Raw genomic sequence first — 15,390 nt, 5'->3', positions numbered from 1 at the left:
GCCAGGCACTGTACGAAGTGCTTTAAAATATTTAATCCTGGGAGATAGGTGCTGTTATTATCCTCATTTTACAGTTGAGCAAACTGAGGCAGACAAAGGTTAAGTGACTTGGCCAGAGTCACACAGCTCAGTTTCTGAGGCTGGATTGGGGCTTCAGTCTTCCTGATCCCAGGCCAGCAGACGTTTATAGTACAGGTGAAGCTGTACTAAGTTTATCTAGACGCATACATCCAACTACAGAGAGTAGTGTTTAAATGTCCAATTTTACTTACGTCCTTACAAGGTGACGCAGCTTATCCTCTAGAAATGGCTAGGAAGGTTTGCCCTCTGGTCTAGAGAGAACACTGCAAACTGTCCCTGACCCAGTGTATGTGAATGCTACATGACACACAAGAAATGGATGACTGTGACCTCCCAGAAAGCCCTTCCTGCTAACCTTTCCTCTCTAATCACTTGATGAATAGCTTACTGTACATTCCCAACCACACAGCATCTCATACCCCTTCCAGACCCTTCTGTGAACACATCTGTGTTTGGCTCTTCCCCAGTAAAGGCTTAGGATTCAATGTAAAATGACTGAAAGGGGTCAGAAGGAGAAGCAGAACTATTCAAGTATTTCTCTGTGATGGAAGAGAGGGGTAAGGCGGTGAATTTATTTTTTACCATTCTCCAAAGCAGGCAGCAATTTTGCTTCAAAGGATCAGCCGTGGTTCTTCCCCTACCTGGACAGCAGACATAAACTGGTCCCTGAGTACAAGGGCTAATAGCCACCACCTTGAAAAAGGCATTTTCACAGCTTGAGAAAAGAGAAATTATTTTGCTTAGTAAAAAATTCCACAGCAGCTGCCATGCTAACTGCTCAGTGCATCTTAACAGGTCGCTTCCAGCATAGTGCACAGTGCTGTGTGTGGGGTTAGGAAGACCAGAGTTCAAGTCTGGCCTCAGATACTTATTGTGCAAACCCTGGGCAAGTAACTGAAATTGTCTGCCCTCGTTTCCTCACCTGCAAAACGGAGATAACCTGCTTCCTGGGGCAGACCCTAGTCAAGCACCACAGAAATGCTCACTAGCACTACAGCACCCCTCTAATCCCTCCATACTGGGTGTTTTGCTCCAACATTAAGGCATAAAGTAACTTTACAGGAAGCCAGCAGCTATGTCACCAGCATCATGGAAGGCATTCAAATAGCTGTAGGACCCAGAGTATTTATGAGCAAAATATCATAGCTGGTTCCATTAAAGGGTGTTAAGAATTATTAATAGTCAAAGAAAAGAGACCAGATCTTTAATGATACTTTTCCATAAAACATCTCAAGTTGGCAAAGAAGAAAAAGAATCAAAGTACAACTTAAAAGGAGAGATTATTCACGCAGTGAAATGATTTTTTTTTTTCTGCATTACACAAGCTAGATTTTAATGGCAAACGATGACATCCACAGCACCACATGACTTGAGGCCCTCTGGCACATCAGCAGCAGAGCTGACAAGACGAGCCTGTTTAGCCCCTTGGTGAGATACAGAGACAATGGAATGAAGCGTGGCTATGGCGTGAAAGTCTTCACCTTCCTGTGTTGTGTGTGGATACTCCCAGCACCGGCAGCACACTGCAGGGACACACACTGCCCTGGGGATGCTCCAGGTTGGATACCTTCAAAAAAGTCTCCCTGGTAGGGAAGAGTCAACAGGCTGACTAGAGAGGCTCCATGCTTTCTGGGTACACCTGGCTGCCTGAGCTGGCCACATGGCTGCACACATGATGTCCGCCATCTGAGTTGTGAAAAGAAGGTGGTGTGCTATGGAGAACCCAGTCCCGTGTGACCCTTAAGTAGCTTAGGGGAGGGAAGAAGGATAAGGAATATGGAAAAGGGAGATATGTACATTAGAACAATGAGACCAAAAAGACACATAGGTTTCAAGAAATAAATATGCCCCAATGCCAGGCCCAGAAACCACACTGACTGAATGAGTTTCATAGGCAGCTTACATTTTTAACACTCAAAGAGGGACAGCATACTTCACTGGTTCAATTGTGAGTTACATTTGTCATCACTACACACTGAGTAGAATACAGTGGATAAGCAAAGTTTTCTCCATCATGGAGAGATATCTGTGTTGCCACAAACAGACTGTTTGTATCATACATCTGTGTTTGGAGTGGGAGGATGTTAAAGTTTTCTTCTCCAAAGGAGGCATGTACCTTGATGCATCAGGCCCTGCTGGTGTTTTCTAGCCAGAGGCCATTTATACATAAAGGAGACAACATGGCACCAAATGAGAAAAAAAAAAAAGCCCAGAAGGAGAACAGAAAACAGAATCAGCTTTTAAAATAATTGTGACAAAGATTACACAGTTAAATTTCTAAAATACAAAACAGGCACATTTACATCACTGGTGTGGCTGACTACGCAGCTTAGTTCGCTGTTGGGTTAACTCAAATGGTTTCGATTCGCCTTTCCAAAGAGTCATGATAACATTCTAAAATATGTGAAGAGAGATGCAACACATGCATCCCAACAGTGATGCAGGCAGGAGCAGGTCACAGGTCCCCTGCCTTTCTCCTCCCCAACACTTTCATCCACCTTGCTACCAAATCAGGTGGGATTTACAGCTATTTTCCTCCATCAGAAGGAAGGCTGCCAAAGCCATTAAGTAAGTTTAAGTGATTAAAAACGACCCATTTTAACAAAGAACAACAATCAGATGCAAATGGCAGATAAGCACACTAAGATTGTGAATGTCCAATTCAAAGCAACACATGACTTTATTCACCGTCCCACTTGTTAAACACAATAAAGTCACTCTGCTTTTTGTGTCTCGAAAGGGTCCCGAAGGGGAATCAAATGTCAGGCTCAGCCAGGTGTGTTTTCATATTTATGAACAACTAAGCAACGTTGTGAGGGAGTTCGATTTCTACACAAACCAACACTTTCCTTTTTTTTCCTTCCAAATAGCTTCTAAGATTTGGGGAGGTTAGCAATGCAGTCTCTTTAGGAATAACATTTGATATATTTGATTATGGTTTGTTGCTTTTCATCCTTAAGTGTTTATCTGGCAGGTGTATTAAGCTATGACAAAACGTGTTAATACTGAAATGGAAATGACGTCCCAATATCTGTTCCTGGCGGTTTCAAATATATGATTAGGAGAAGGTCACTGAATAGCGACATCTTTAAAGAGAGGCCTTTACAACATCTCAACCGCTCCTTTTTACTTGTCAGACATCATTCCTAAGAAGTCTGCTTGGTTGGTTGGCTAGCTTGGCAGGAATTATGTTCAGTCCTTCATTACAACTTTTAGAAAAAGAAGAAAGGGAAAAAAGCACTAGAACAAGGGATGGAAAAAATAGATATGATGTTCCAACATATATAAGGTCATTTCAGGATCTCTCTTCTCCACGTACTCAAGCAGCCTCCTCTTCTCCAGCCGCTGAATTATGCAGCCATACAGATAATGCCCTTGCATTGCAGGGGATACCTACAGAACTGACACAGCTATTGTGGGAATCGGAGTCTAAAATTCAACACCAAAGAGTTAGATTGAAGGGCCTCCATTTTCTCTCTTTTTTTTCTTCCCTAGAAAACAATTTTAAACAAGAGCTCTTGACCTTGGGAGCAGAATTTCTCTTCCTATACAATCCAATAAAGCACATTTTCAATTTGACCACAAAGGTGTTGATGCAATGTCAATGAGAGCTATTGAAGTTCTGAGTTCTAAAAATCAGAATACCCCCTTCCACACCCTTAATAAGTGATACCAAAGCCTCAGAAGCTCAGTTTTGATAATTCACATCTTAACTAAGCTGTCATGTATAAGCATAGAAACTGGAAAATGGGACTGAATACGAGTCCTGTTCTAGAGGGATCAGCGAACAGCTCCAGAAGGCACAGGTCTAGCTAGCTCTTTATCTAAATGCCAATGACAAGACCCACTCTGTGCATCCCAAATTAACCTTGAGGACTTCTTCAAATATTAATTGAGAAAGGACAATTCACTTACAAGGTAACTGAACTTAGTTTCTAATAATAGCCTCACTACCTGAATCTGCAGACCAGATTCTAAACCAGCAATTATTGAAGGTTAAAGCTAAAATACAGCAGCCTTCATATCCACTGATAGCAGCATTCTCTTCATTAATGATGCAACCTCTTTCTCTTCTGTAGGCAAAGAAGGACTGTTGAGGTCACTGGTAGATTTCATGGGATACAGCACAATCCTTGATTTACTAGGTCAAGCTCATCTACATCACAGCTGTGAAAATGCAGCAAGAATTTCCATTGCTCCTCACAAAATAATGAACACGTTGATCTTGCCTGCGGCACACAATGATAAGAATGCCTGATGTAAATGTGCCTTGTGAAAGTGAGAACTGAAAACATCGATAGAAAAAGTCAAACAGAACTAAAATTCATGAAACTATATGTATATGTGTACATATACATATGTATATATATAAACACACACACATATATATATATATATAGTTACCACAACTAAAGCAGCAAATCAAAATGTCTGCTGGGGTTTTCTGGTAAAACTAAAAAATAAGTTTGCGTCCAAGTTGAATGCTACCATTGACACAACAAAATGAAACCCACGATAGGAAGCTGAAAAGTGCACAATGAAATCAATAGTCTTGGATCAAGTATTTGTGGAAAATTGGAAATGTTTTGTCCGGTGGACTTGGTAGAGGGCGCTGCAGTAGGATCAGAGCTTTTCCGAGCCAGCTCGGGCCTGGCGCTCCACGTAGAAGAGGATGTAGGCCTTGGCTTTCACCACGGTCTCTTCATCTGTCAGCGTTACGGTGCTGTCATTGAAATGGAACCAGCGACCTTCGTGAGTTGCATAAGCTGTGTAATGTCCAGAACCAACACTGTAAGCAAGAGGAAGGAGGAGGATTAATGGAAGTACAAAATATAAAGTCCAGTCCAACACCCATCTTATAAATGAAGAAATGCACTTGAATTGGATAAATACTTTTTGAGTGCCTACCACATGGCAGGCGCTATGCATACAATAAAAACAAAATAGCTCCTTCCCTCACAAAGCTTATTCTCTGAGAGGAGACAAGTATGAAGATTAGACAACACAAGGCACAGACATGCGAAAGCCAGTTTTTGAAGGGAGGAAGTTGGGAGAGGCCAGGAGGAGGTAGCACCTTCCTTGTGTTCTGAAGGGAGGTGGCAGTGAGTGAGAGAAGTGAGACAGCCTATGCCAGGACAAAGGAGGACTATGACAACATGGATGGGGAAGAGGCCAGTTTGACTGGAACGTGGAATGTGTGAGGGTAATAATGTGCAATCAGTTTGAGAAAACAGATTGGAATCTGATTTTTAGAGTCTTTAAATGCCAGAGAAGTTTGCAGTTTACCATACAGGTAACAAGAAACAGCTTGTAGCTGTGTGGAAGACGGATCAGGGAGTAGAGACTAGAGGCATGTAGGTCATTAGGATATCTCTGCAACAATCAAGCTGGCAGAGTGAAGAAACAGGGACAGATGAAAGAGAGATTGTGGAAGCAGAATCTCCTGGGCCAGGGACCCAATGAGTTCAGGAGAGTGAAGAAGGGTGAAGAGCTGAGAATGGCTACGAGGCTGTAAACCTGGACGACTTGAAGGGGCTGCCTTCAATGGAAACAGGAAGTGATGAGAAGGAAGTGGACTAGGAGGGGAAGAGAACGGTTTTGGACATGTTAAATAGGAGAAGCCATATTCAGCCTGTGAGCTGTCCTTTACTCTCATCATGTGACCAGCCCATCTTTTTTTGACTCGTACATTTAATGACCTACTCGATACCGTTTCCCTTTCTAATTGCTTGTAACGTGTTATAGCCCACATGTAAACAAGACTGTCCGTTTTTCCAGTGTCCCTTGGGTGATTCTCAATTTCAATTTAGATATCATAGTTCCCCAGAACTAGCAACACCAGGAGAATGTTATAGAAAAGATGGGCCTTTGTTTTAGGAAGAAGTCTGAGACCATTAAATTTAGCAATTTCCTGAAGGCAGTCCAGCTCATTCCCTTTTTCGTGTTCAGTTCTGGGACCAACTCGTGTATATGTAGTTTGTCCCAATTTTATACATATATTTCTGTGTATAAGCACATACATGCACATATACATTTACAACTACATCTCACTATCTGGACCAGTCAATCTCCATTCATTTGACTTTTCTAGGGGGAGAGGGAGGTCAAATGCTTTAGGGTAATTATAGATCTCATTTGTCAAGTTCTGCAGTAGCGCACTGTTTGATGTGACCAGCATCACATCATGCCTCAGCAGGAGCACTCAGGAGACCTCGCCATCTACGGAGGATTCCTTCCCAACCCAGACTTGGTGGTGGATTGCCTCCATGATAATGGTGAACTTGCTTAGCAAGCAGAGGCTTCTTTATTCATTTCTCACTGGATACATTAAAATTGAGACACTAATGATTGGAGGATCAAACAAATTGATCACTGTTGTATATTTCAAGGGATCTTAAATCTGAGCTGTTCCACATAAAGCACTTAGTTGTGAGGACATTCAAAGCAACACGATGCTGTAATGACTCAATTTTTTTTATGGTGAATAAGCAATAAGCACAGTAAGAACTCCCGTATCCACGACTTCTTTCCCTCAGTTATATGATGGCAGACGTGTGGTCTGGTATGTCTGATTACCAGCAGAAGCTGCCTCCTCCCATTCAGTAATCTCATCAGGGATGAACCTACTGTGTGTGCAGGGTCTCATAAATAATTTTATATAGAGAAAATGTTTATGGGTTTGTAGTTTTTAATCTCTTAGTAACTTTTTTTCATAACAAAGTCTAAGATTTTTCCCACACTTTTTGGTATCATTCTCTCCTTCAGACACCTTAGGGATTGTACTGTACCCTCAGAATGCTCATGTCCCTCTAGCATGGACCTCTTTTTTTCTGGTGCCATTTTAATTTCCTTTCTAAGCATAATTGGGGCTGGAATGTTAGAATCTAAACATGATGATTCTACTGGTCTTGAGTTCCTTATTGAAATCCTGGCACTTTTCAACCTTTTTCCTGTTTTTCTCCTTCCATTTTCACCTTTCAGTGCCCTTAGACCACTGAGTTCAGTTGTATCTCTCGCTATGCTTTCATTACACTAGTTTTTCCCTCTATTGCTCCTCTCCTGTGAAATGTTACTATTTGTACTCTTCCACCATCCTTCTTCGTAATATTTTATAAACAAATTTATAAATTAAACTAATGTTGTCCCTGGGTGCCATGCCTTTCTGCTTGGCCAAGAAATCCAGTGTTTGCTAACAAAGGCAGTTTTTAGGCTCTTCTGGTCTCTCAAACTATTTATATTTGTTAAATTTCTTTATAAAATGGTCATCTCTGTCAGTATCCTTTCTTCCAACCACTTTTTAGCACCAACATAACCTGTTCAAATAGGTCATGTTTTGACTATTTTAATTACATGCCATAGCTTCTCTCTTTCTCTGATTTTTATTCCTTCTTTCAAATATTAATTTTCATCTTTGCTCTAAACAATTAAGTTGTTTGACAGTAAATATATTACAGGGCAGCTAGAGTGCTGGGCCTGGAATTGGGAAGACCCATCATCTTGAGTTCACATCTGGCCTCAGATGTTTCCTAACTCTGTGACCCTGGGCAAGTCACTTAACCCTGTTTGCCTCAGTTTTCCCATCTGTCAAATGAGCTGGAGAAGGAAAAGGCTAAACCATTCCGGTATCTTTGCCAAGAAAACCACAAATGAGATCATGAATAATCAGACACAACTGAAAAACGATCGAATGACAGATTCAGGAACGACCCCCCTATCGGCTATAATTTCTTATCTATCGAAATATAATTGGTTTCTTTTTTTTTTTTTTGGTTTATTTGCTGCTCTTCAGATCTAGTGCCTTCACAGTGTACAGGATGTCACATAAGTTTTATTAACTTAAAGCACTAGGACTTCTGGGAGGACTTGTATACATACAAGGCAGATTCTGTGTCTTTGGCCTTTCTTGTTCCTAAAGTAGGGGGCAGTGTGGTACAGTGGAAAGAGCACTAGATTGGGAATTTAAAGGTAACACTACGGCAAACATACTTTTAAAAACCTTCTGCACATTATAACATCTGAACCTTCCCCCAAACAAGCATCTCTACACACAAAAAAGAGTCTTGTGTGAAACCTATTACGTACAGCCGTTGGAGAAGTACATAAAAAAATTCAGCATTACCTTTAAAGCCATCTGCTAGTCTGTGCTTCCTTCTGAACTTCCTTCTCTACTCTTACGCATTTTAAAAAAAAAAAATGCTGCAGTGATCCTTTTTTTTTTCTTTCTTGGCATCACTACCCCAAAACTTTCTTTACCTGCAAATACCCTCCCCAAATGAAACAACAACAAACCTCTGTGACAAAAACGGGCAAGCAAAACAAATCCACATTTGGGCCAGGTTCAAACATGTCTCATTCTACAACTAGTGTTTGTTTATATAACATGACTGACTGAAAGAGGTAGAAGACACAAGATTTCACTAGGATATATTTTTATTATTCAAATTTTTTTATTTGGTAAGACAAAATGGCACCTTAAAGGCTCTCTTCCAAACATGCATTTTCCATCTATCCATCAAAGTGTATAATGATTTAATGTGGGACATACTATTGCATTCTTTGTAGAATTTCTGATTCCCTCATCCTCTGTTAGGACATAAGCTACAAGTATTTTCTGTTTTCAAATACTTATCATTAGGCACTAATTTCTGAATAAAATATATGAAATGAAAACCACGAGGTGCCCAAATGTCCTCTCAATGTTTCTCATACCCCCGGATGATGTTTTCTTTACCTCTCTTGGAAGGACTTGTGAATTATCCTTCCATTTAGCTACAACTGCCTTCTGTCCTTTGGTCTCCTTTATAGCAAGAATGCTGTGACTATTACAATTTGATTCCTTCAGTAACTTACCCATTTGTTGGTCACTGGACAAAGCTATCAGACTACGTATAGATAATTTTAAAAGTATTTGATTTTTAGTATCCTTTGTGAGTTTTCTGTTACTGCAGAATTGGAAGGTTCTGCATAGGACTGAGGGTCATTTTAAAGGACGTTTGTTAGTTTCATTCGTTGCCATGGACAAAGAATTCATCATAAGTGGCCAACGAGCTGGTGATGAGCTACTAAGTCCTTAGCTTGGCTGAAAGCAGACACAGTCTGTCAGGACTATATTTTTGTAAAAATCTAAACCAAAACAGAGATGGAAAAGCATTTCAGAAGAGTGCAGCTATGAGAGAAGCCAACATCTATTCCAAGTAACTTTTATGGTTTTCCACTTGCAATTTAAGGGTGAAGTAAATTATATTTTGATGGCACAAAGAATAATACAAGCTACAAAACCCAATCTGTTCTGAATACAGATGTTATGAAATTCTGATCCTATTTTTCACTTCTCTTTACAGAACACTGCAAGTTCTAACATCCTTTCGCTTCAAGCTGGCAAAGTAGAAAATTACAACTTTGTCTACTTTATGTAAAAATTGATGACTTAATCAGTAAGCAATTTTTTATTCAGCATCTACTATGTGCCAGGCACAGTGTTAGGTCCTCAGGATACAAAGTCATAAGATGCTTACAGACTACTGGGGGAAACAACATGTAGAAAATAAATAAGAGGTGGTTTAAGATGGGAAGGTAATTAGCACTTGGGGGCATCAGGAAAGGCTTTCTGTAAGAATAAATTCAGATACTGCAAAGTGGAACAAGAACATTAACATTCATGTAACACAAGTTCTTCACGTGTCTAAGTTCTGTATGCATATCCAATAACAAAAAATCCCAATACTTACCCTGAACCATGATGCACAACAACTGCAGCAAGGTCATAAAGGCAGCTTTCTGGGCCACTATTCTCAGGCTTTAAAACAAGGGAGAGAAAAGACATCCTTAGAACTAGTAATCAAACTAATATGACAGCTATCTCTATCAACCTCACCACTGACTTTATAGTGAGATCATTGGTGTTATTTTAAGATAGGTCTTTCTGAAGTTAGTCATCTTACCTCTAATAAGTAGCATTTCATATCTAGGCCTCTCAGAGGAAATTCTACATAGGTATCGACCTTGTTTCTTAGATAGGCTGTCCAATGAAATCTTTTCAAGTGTAAGCATAGCACCTGAATGACAAAATAGGGTGGGAAAAAATGACACACTTGTTCATGAACATTTCATTCACCTTTCATGAAAAATCCAGTGTCTGGTGCTGATATTGTAAGAGATAAGAGCTTTATCTATGACTCCCATCAGTTTCTTTCTGCCAGTTCTTAGTATTTCCTGCACATGCTGTGGGGTGTATAGCTTTGACTGAAAACTCTAAAGGCCAATTCTGAACATTTTCCAAAACTGAGCTTATTTAAAAGCAAAGTATTTTAAAATTAACTTTGGGCTGACAGTTTGAGTGATTTACTTTGTGAAATTTCATGAGATATAGGCCTTTACCTTTGGTAATTTCTGAATCCAAAATTTTTTGGTGGACTTCTGCTTCTTTTTGCATTTGTGGCACATATATAGTTCCGTCTCATCAAGTTCTTCCAAGTCTGTAAAACTACGAAGACAATCTAAAAAGAAATTGATTTCAAAAATGTTAAACGTGGTGCTTTTCACAAAGACCACATCTGGACATTTCTAAGAACAATCAGTCATGCCTTGGGCCTAAGCTCCCCTTTATTTTTATGGAAAGTTCCAAGTTTAATTCCATTAATAAGCTATACTATTGAAGGAGATATCTATCACCCCCATTTTACTTTATTGGAGGAGGACTTCAGGCAGTGGTGTCAAATTCAAACTAGGGGCCACATATTGACTTAGAAAACCTTAAGTTAACATAATTTATGTTAAATATTTCCCAATTAGATCTTAGTCTGGTGTGGGCTAGACCAAGGACTGTTGTGGGTTTATGAGTTTGAAACCACTGCCTTAAGGTCACAGTTTGTCCAAGTAGCACAGAGAGGTTTAACATCAAGCTGATTCTGACAATTTTTAAAAGTTATGTTATTTTTAATTGGCTCCTTTTGATTTTCAAATTACCTTTGTTTCTTTTTTATCTTTGATTTTATTTTTCAACTGACAAAGTGTTTTTTCCTCTTCCCCCCAACCTCTGTCTCACCAATTTGAAAGGAAACAAAACCAAAAAAAAAAATCAAATATATATAGTCAAGCAAAACAAATCCCATTGTCCATGTCCAAAATGTATGTTTTATTCTCCATCCGGAATCCATCACCACTCTGTTGGGAGCTGGATAGCATAGATTAATTAGTTCTCTGGAAATACTGATCTTTGGATATTGCTGACAAATGACATCCAAGACCTACAGTCCTTGCTTAGGGGAACTCCTTACAGAAATCATTAAACAGGCAAATTCAAATTTCCTGAAGCACTATTTAATCTCTCCAAAATTATAAACAAGGGATCTTAATTTCTAAAGCCCATCTTTCTAATTCCTCTCTATTACTGACTCCAATCACAACAGTTTATTCAATCCTTCAAACACGTCGTGTTTAAACTATTTTCCCTATTCAAATACCATTCACCTGCCTACGTATGCCTTGCTCTTGCCCTCCCAGCTAGACAAGGCCCAGTTCAACTCTCAACTTCTTCATAAGCACTTCCAAGATGGCTCAAAACAAGTGATTTTCCTCCTCCTAAATGTAATTATTGCCTGTGCCATTCATATACTAATTTTTTTTTACCACTTCATGGTATCTACTTATATCATTAATCTCAAGCTATTTTACTTTGGGGTGTGCATGACTTGTCTCTCCAATTAATTTTATAATCTCCATTCACGTAAAAATTTTGGGTTATTTCTTTGATCCTTAGCTAGCACCACACTAAGTACTACTTGAACACATAGTAAATGCTCACAAATTTTAAATCCTCTTGAATACAGTTATTTTCCTCATTAGGGGAGCTGCAGAAATGCTAATTATCTCTAATGTCCTTTCCAGCTTTACGGTCCCAAGACATAGGGATGCCATTTGGGTCCTCTTCAGAATAAAGGACAACCACCACCACCACTAAAAGCTTTGATGATTCCCTCAACAAAGTGTGCCAACTTCTGTTTAAATATTAAGCTTTTAACCTACTAAAGCTCAAATTCATATTTTTCCTCTGTTAACTAGTTATCTGAACATTGTGGCCTTGTACCTATGGCAAGGTACAAAAGAAAAACAGCAAAAGGGAGTGTATTGGCTATCTTTACCTTAAATGGGAAGTCTGGCACAAAGATTATATGGATGGGAAACTGAGGAAAAAGGAAAATGAACACACCTTTCCAAAATTCCTTTATAGTAGCTGAAATCAACTGATGGATTTTTAAGAATCCTCATAACACTCACTGTTCCTTTTCCCATCTCAAACATTTGTCCTTCAAACATAACATAAAACTAGTTTTCCATAAACAAGGGCATTTTCATAGGAAATTTAAGCGATTATTTTCTAATTCAATGGCATTATGAATTAACTGTTTAATTTTTTTCTGACTCCAAAAAGTCCTAAGCTTTTCATGTGAAGGTTGCTGCATATGTTGTAAATAAACAGCAAACTGCAACTTCAGATCCCACAGGTCAAGTGAAGTCAAATCATTATCAACAAATTACACTGGAAAATATCATGGTTTTGTATTTCTTTTTCTTTGTCCCACAGTGGTAGGTGAATTGGGTGGAAGGAGGGAGAAAAGGAGAGATTTTTAGTAATTGGGGAAAAAAATTATTTTTAAGAATATATATTAACATTTCAATAAACATTTGAAAAGAAAATGCCATGTATTCTAGTATGAATAAAGTGATTTTCAGCTTCTGGAAGCCAGGAGTCATATGTTATACTTTCTTTGTACAAACTCAAAATGTCATAGGTACATGTGCTGCCTTGTGACATTTCATAATTGTCTGGTATTGTTACTGAAATCTTCTCAATGAAATTGTAAAGTTCTTTGGGGCAGAAATAGTGTCATCTTTCATCTCTCATCTAATATATTGCTTTATATAGCAGTAGGTGCTCAATAAATATTTGCTCATTTCTGGGTACATGGTAGGTTTTCTCATATGCTTGCTTCCTTTGCTTAATATGAAAATTAGTTTGCAGTCTCTGAACATACTGACTAGCCTTTTATGGCAAAATAGTAGAAAAATCCATTTGCCATAATTAATCCACAAGATGGATAATTCAGCTCCAGATATTCAAAAGATAACTGTGTTTAATGGAATTCCATTTGAAAACTATTATAAGACTAGCATCCAGGGCTCCACTCCTACTCTTACAAAAAAGATGTACGTGAACTCCTATCTGTATGTGTGCTTTGCATTTTAAGCTTTCTAAAGTGTTTTCCTCACAACAGCCCTGAGAGCTAGGGAGTGTGAAAATATTACTTTTCTCATTTTACAGATGAGAAAATCAAGGGCCAACCGGAAGTTCAGAGAAGTGACTTGCCCTAGATAGTAAAGAATTCTAATAAAATAAAAAAGTAAACAAAATTCTGACTCAAAGTTCAGTTTTTTTCCTACTATTTCACATATTACTCATCTTCTAATAAACCTTCACTAGTCAATTTACATTTGCTATCCTACAAATTTCCTAAACCAAATCTCAATGAGACAACAGTCCCTCACTCTTGGTGACAATGGTATAGGTAATCTCAGGTTTCTTTTTTTTCTTTCGTCTCTGAGCATAAACAGTAATGACGAAGTAATGCTGGCTTCCTATACAAGTCCCTAACCGCTGTTATGCTTGTGTACTGAGGCTGAGATCATAAAAGCTTTCATGAGTGAGTAACTGTTGCATCATCTAAAATGTTTGGCCTTGGGGAAGGAGGAAATTATATAAGGATAAAAACAGAATTCTTCACGTCAATTAAAACGTTTATTAAATATTTACTATATCCCAAGCACTGTGCTAAGAGTTGAGGATACAACAAAAGTTCCATATTTGAAATAACTTCCTCTTGAATTTTTTCCCCCAGACAAATATAAAAAGGGGAATTACTGCTACATGATGCAATTTTGATTAAGATTCCAATTCGATGATCACAATAGCATAAAATCAACCAGCAAAATGACGGACAAGGAAGGGAATAAACATTTATAAAACACCTACTATGTGCAAGGCACTATGCCAAGCATTTTAGAAATATTATCTCATGTGATCCTCACAATAATCCTGCGAGGAGGTGCTACTGTTATCCCAATTTTACAGTTGAGGAAACTGAGGCAGAGTTTGTTCAGTAACTTGTCAAGGGTCACACAGCTGCTAAGGGTCTGAGGTTGGACATGAACTCTGGTCTTCTTGACCAGGGCAGTGCTCTGTGCCATCTAACCACAAATTATTCTCCCAGGTTTTTCCAGGCCATATCAAGGATCAGAGATTTAGATCTGGAAGGGAACTTATTGGTCTTTTTGTCCAACCTCCCAGAACTGAGGAGACAGGTGGCAGGTCCTCTTGTTGCACCACATGATGTCCCAACAAAAGTCACCCACATCACCTGGGACAAGTCACTGAATTTTAATGGACCTCAGTTTTCTTAAATGTAAAAAGAGGGCAACCTGTAAGGCTCCTTCTAGCTCTAAATCTATGATCCATTCCATTTCCTCTTTTATTGACCCATTATTTCTACATGTTTTGTAAAAATCTGTGGGAGGAGGACCATCCAGACAAAATATACATGGCATAGTCCTGTTTTCACCAAGTACTTAAGATCTCTTTTGGGGATGGATGATATACACACATGAAGTATCAGAATGAATGAACAAACTGATTTATCAATGGCACACCACCAATTGGGTGGCTACCAGAACTCTCAAGCCTTCCCTACTGAGAATACTTGGGAACTTTTCCCTTCCTCATCTACCTTCTTGATGCCTCTGGCACTTCAGCAATCTTAGATGTGTTGCTATGCCAAAGAGAGGAGAAAAGGGAGACCATCCACACTTGCAATGCAACCGTGCACTGCTGAAGTCTCATGCTGGAACTCTAGTACGACTTCAGGTAGATGTAAGGTTACATGCAGTAGTAATGTTCTGTGGTACCATAGCTACACCTCTGTATGGTACCTTGAGATCACAATCACCATTTAGGAAATTGTTTCCATATGGAAGATACATTTCAAGTTCCCAACTGATCATGTAACCCTGCTGGTTAACCTGGGGGCTGCCTATATACGATAAAACCCCAAACTTTAATCTATCAATGAAGTTCTGAATTTTATTTTATCCACTTTCTTAAGATATAATAAAATTAAATTTGTGCTGCATCATTGAAAGACTAGAAATCACTTTTGTGTTCTAGATCAGGGGACAAAAATCTGACATTTGACTTAAATGAGTTTTGTGAAATTTGTTTCCTTTAAAATAGCCTTACCACCTGTCTCCCCAAAAACA

At 38.9% G+C, this 15,390-nt stretch overlaps 1 protein-coding gene across 2 annotated transcripts in view; it reads right to left on the bottom strand.

Annotated features, from left to right (window-relative positions):
• Positions 1-1,256: 1,256 nt before the first annotated feature.
• Positions 1,257-15,390, bottom strand: part of USP3 (ubiquitin specific peptidase 3) — a 123,309-nt gene continuing 109,175 nt past the window's right edge. For both annotated transcript variants that reach the window (XM_036735012.1, XM_036735013.1), the window contains 4 exons: positions 10,459-10,577; positions 10,023-10,136; positions 9,810-9,877; positions 1,257-4,870 (listed from right to left, as the gene is read on the bottom strand). In XM_036735012.1, coding sequence (XP_036590907.1) covers positions 4,705-4,870; positions 9,810-9,877; positions 10,023-10,136; positions 10,459-10,577 — 467 coding nt within the window. In that variant the 3' untranslated portion in view covers positions 1,257-4,704. The remainder of the gene's footprint in view (positions 4,871-9,809; positions 9,878-10,022; positions 10,137-10,458; positions 10,578-15,390) is intronic.

This window comes from Trichosurus vulpecula, chromosome 8 (genome assembly GCF_011100635.1).
Source record: "Trichosurus vulpecula isolate mTriVul1 chromosome 8, mTriVul1.pri, whole genome shotgun sequence".
Taxonomy (NCBI): Eukaryota; Metazoa; Chordata; class Mammalia; order Diprotodontia; family Phalangeridae; genus Trichosurus; species Trichosurus vulpecula.
The sequence above is the reverse complement of the archived record's forward strand: the minus strand, read 5'-3'. Positions and strand labels throughout refer to the sequence as shown.